The following is a 2,431-nucleotide window of genomic DNA, read 5'->3' as shown; positions in this document are numbered from 1 at the left end:
TTTATCATATTAATTAGCTTATCTCACACTCTCTTTTCGTTGTAAAACATTTTATACAAAATTTTTGAATCAATGTAGTTTCTCTATTTGTAACTATGTCAATGGCATTTGTATAGAATATATTTTTATATACTAATTTAATAGTCACAGCACAACCACAACTCAGAACAACCTCAGTGCTCTCCACACATGTGTAACATAAAAGTGTTTGAAGTTTAATTCAAACCAAACTAATATTAAAATTGCCCTTCAGGATGCATGCATCAAGAGATAAGTTATTAGTGTGATGGCGTCATGTATATACAAGGGTTTTTGTTAGGCCAAGGCTCACAGTAATCGTGGGCCATCTCCATGTACTGCTGAAATGTGTGATAAAGGAGGTCTGATTCAAACAACTCAAAATTTAATTTATTAATGTTTGTCAGAAGTGGTCATTTTCCAACAAATCAGTGCCTTCAAGAACCTTGATAAGAAACAGTTCCTCTCTCTCTCTCCCCTCCCCCTCATATCCTCTATTTAAACACCCTCTTCGGTGCAATTTCACCACAACACCACTGCAAGCAACGGCCAATCAAATTGTGGGCACGAGAGAGTAACTAAGCAAGGAGTGCAAGGACTTACAATCATGTCAGGGCAGAGAAGGTCAAGATCAGCTTCAATGTTCACAGAGAATGAGATCAATGATCTTGTGTTAAGGTTACAAGTTCTGCTGCCACAGATGAACCAAAGAGGCAACTCAAAGGTATTACCATGTCAGTTGTGAATGTTTGAACTTAATCCTTTTGCATGGTCTGCATATAGTTACATTTTTTCATTAGTTGACTCCATGTATAACTGCCTTTACTCTAGCTAGATAGCCACTGGTGATGTTAGTTGCAATAGTAACCGCATATTTTGGTTTAATTTATTTAAAAAGTTTAATTGATTTAGTATTCAGTGGTGCTATACATTTAGGTTTTTCTTCCAGAAAACCTGACTGTTCTTTCACTGTTTTGGTGTAACTTCAAATTTTATTTCCATCCCATGGTTTTTGTGGCAAATGATTTTTAATTGTTCTTTTTTATCGAAGTCATGGGTATCAAACACATGACTTAATATGAATTACATCTTATATGAAATCCTGCTTCATAACCACGAACAAATTAGTTGTGGTTGGTCCCATTGCAGCTGATATTACTGTAGGCACTTGTTCACCTATGACGTCGATCATTAAAGTTAGTATGTTCCATACATATATATGACTTATATATAAATAATATTAAAAGCTTAAACTTGTGTACAAATCATGTTTGGTATCAGGACTTAGTTAAAAGTAAAACCCCTATATGAAGTCCCAAGTGAAACCCATGATTTTGACCAAATATTTTAAAAAAAATAAATTTGAAGTTAAACTATGTTGGTGAATGATAAATAAAGTTGCACTACCAAGCTTTAAGCTAAGTTATTTAATTAAGAATGCAATTAAATAATAACTTAATTAAGTATTTATTTGATAATTTTATTAAGTTATATATAAAAGTTTATTAAAACGAGAGTCCCAAACAATTATCTTAAAATATGGTGAACTTTTTCTAGCACCCCCTAAATGCAAGACTTTAACTAAGTCACATCATTATAGATATCTTATATTAGCTAAGTTAGTTTGTTTTGGTGTGTAGCAATCAGCGTCCAAGATCTTGCAGGAAACCTGTTGTCACATTAGGAGGCTGCAGAAAGAGGTGGAAGAGCTCAGTGAGAGGCTATCAGAACTGATGGATTCTGTTGATATCAGTGATATTGACCGAAGAACTTTACAAAACTTTCTGCGACAATAACACATTAATGGTCCTTTTCATACAGTCAATGCTCTTTTTCCCTTACGCTTCGTTCCCCAGTAGGGTGTAATGGGGGCTCCACGCTCCATGTAATAATATATATATATAATGTTCTTGTTTTTGTCCATGCATGGAATGGACACGATCGGAAATCATTATACTTTTCTTTAATTTATCTGTGATATATTTTATTTTTAAACTTCTACTTTAGTATAGTAACTATCCTATACCATTTAAAGCTAATATTAAAAAGTAAAAAGAAAAGCAGCTTTAAATGTTGAATAAAAAATCAAATAATGTTATTATCTTTAATCCTTAAATTTATTCTGTCTCCATCCTCCATGAGCAAGGGATTAATGCTTGAAACTTCATTCTTTTTTATTAACTATATTATATTTAAAGAACTTTATAAGCACCCTTTCTCTCTCGAAAACAGATGAATCCATTAACTCAGGCTGTCTTTGTAGCTAATTTCTTGATTTTTCTTTCTGTCGGGGTAGGTACATGGCTAACATTGTCATATTCACTAGCTATATTATATTTATGCATTGCATAGACCTACAAAATCTATATCCAATCATAATGCCATCGCGATCTGAAGAAAAAAGAAAAGAAAA

The 2,431-nt window shown here is 32.9% G+C and overlaps 1 protein-coding gene across 1 annotated transcript; it reads left to right on the top strand.

The window, feature by feature from the left end:
* Positions 1–625: 625 nt before the first annotated feature.
* LOC113862389 (transcription factor PRE4-like) lies at positions 626–1,814 on the top strand. Its single transcript, XM_027495478.1, has 2 exons — positions 626–742; positions 1,659–1,814. Exons 1-2 carry the CDS (start codon positions 626–628, stop codon positions 1,812–1,814), a joined length of 273 nt encoding a protein of 90 aa, XP_027351279.1.
* Positions 1,815–2,431: the final 617 nt, after the last annotated feature.

Source organism: Abrus precatorius, unplaced genomic scaffold (assembly GCF_003935025.1).
Source record: "Abrus precatorius isolate BTA unplaced genomic scaffold, Abrus_2018 Scaffold3, whole genome shotgun sequence".
NCBI lineage: Eukaryota > Viridiplantae > Streptophyta > Magnoliopsida > Fabales > Fabaceae > Abrus > Abrus precatorius.
Note: the sequence above shows the minus strand (reverse complement) of the source record. Positions and strands in the feature narration are given on the sequence as shown.

Coding starts and splice junctions, on each gene's coding strand:
- LOC113862389 (XM_027495478.1), top strand. CDS start 626: ATGTCAGGGCAGAGAAGGTCAAGATCAGCTTCAATGTTCACAGAGAAT. Junction 743..1,658: donor ACCAAAGAGGCAACTCAAAG/GTATTACCATGT, acceptor TTTGGTGTGTAG/CAATCAGCGTCCAAGATCTT.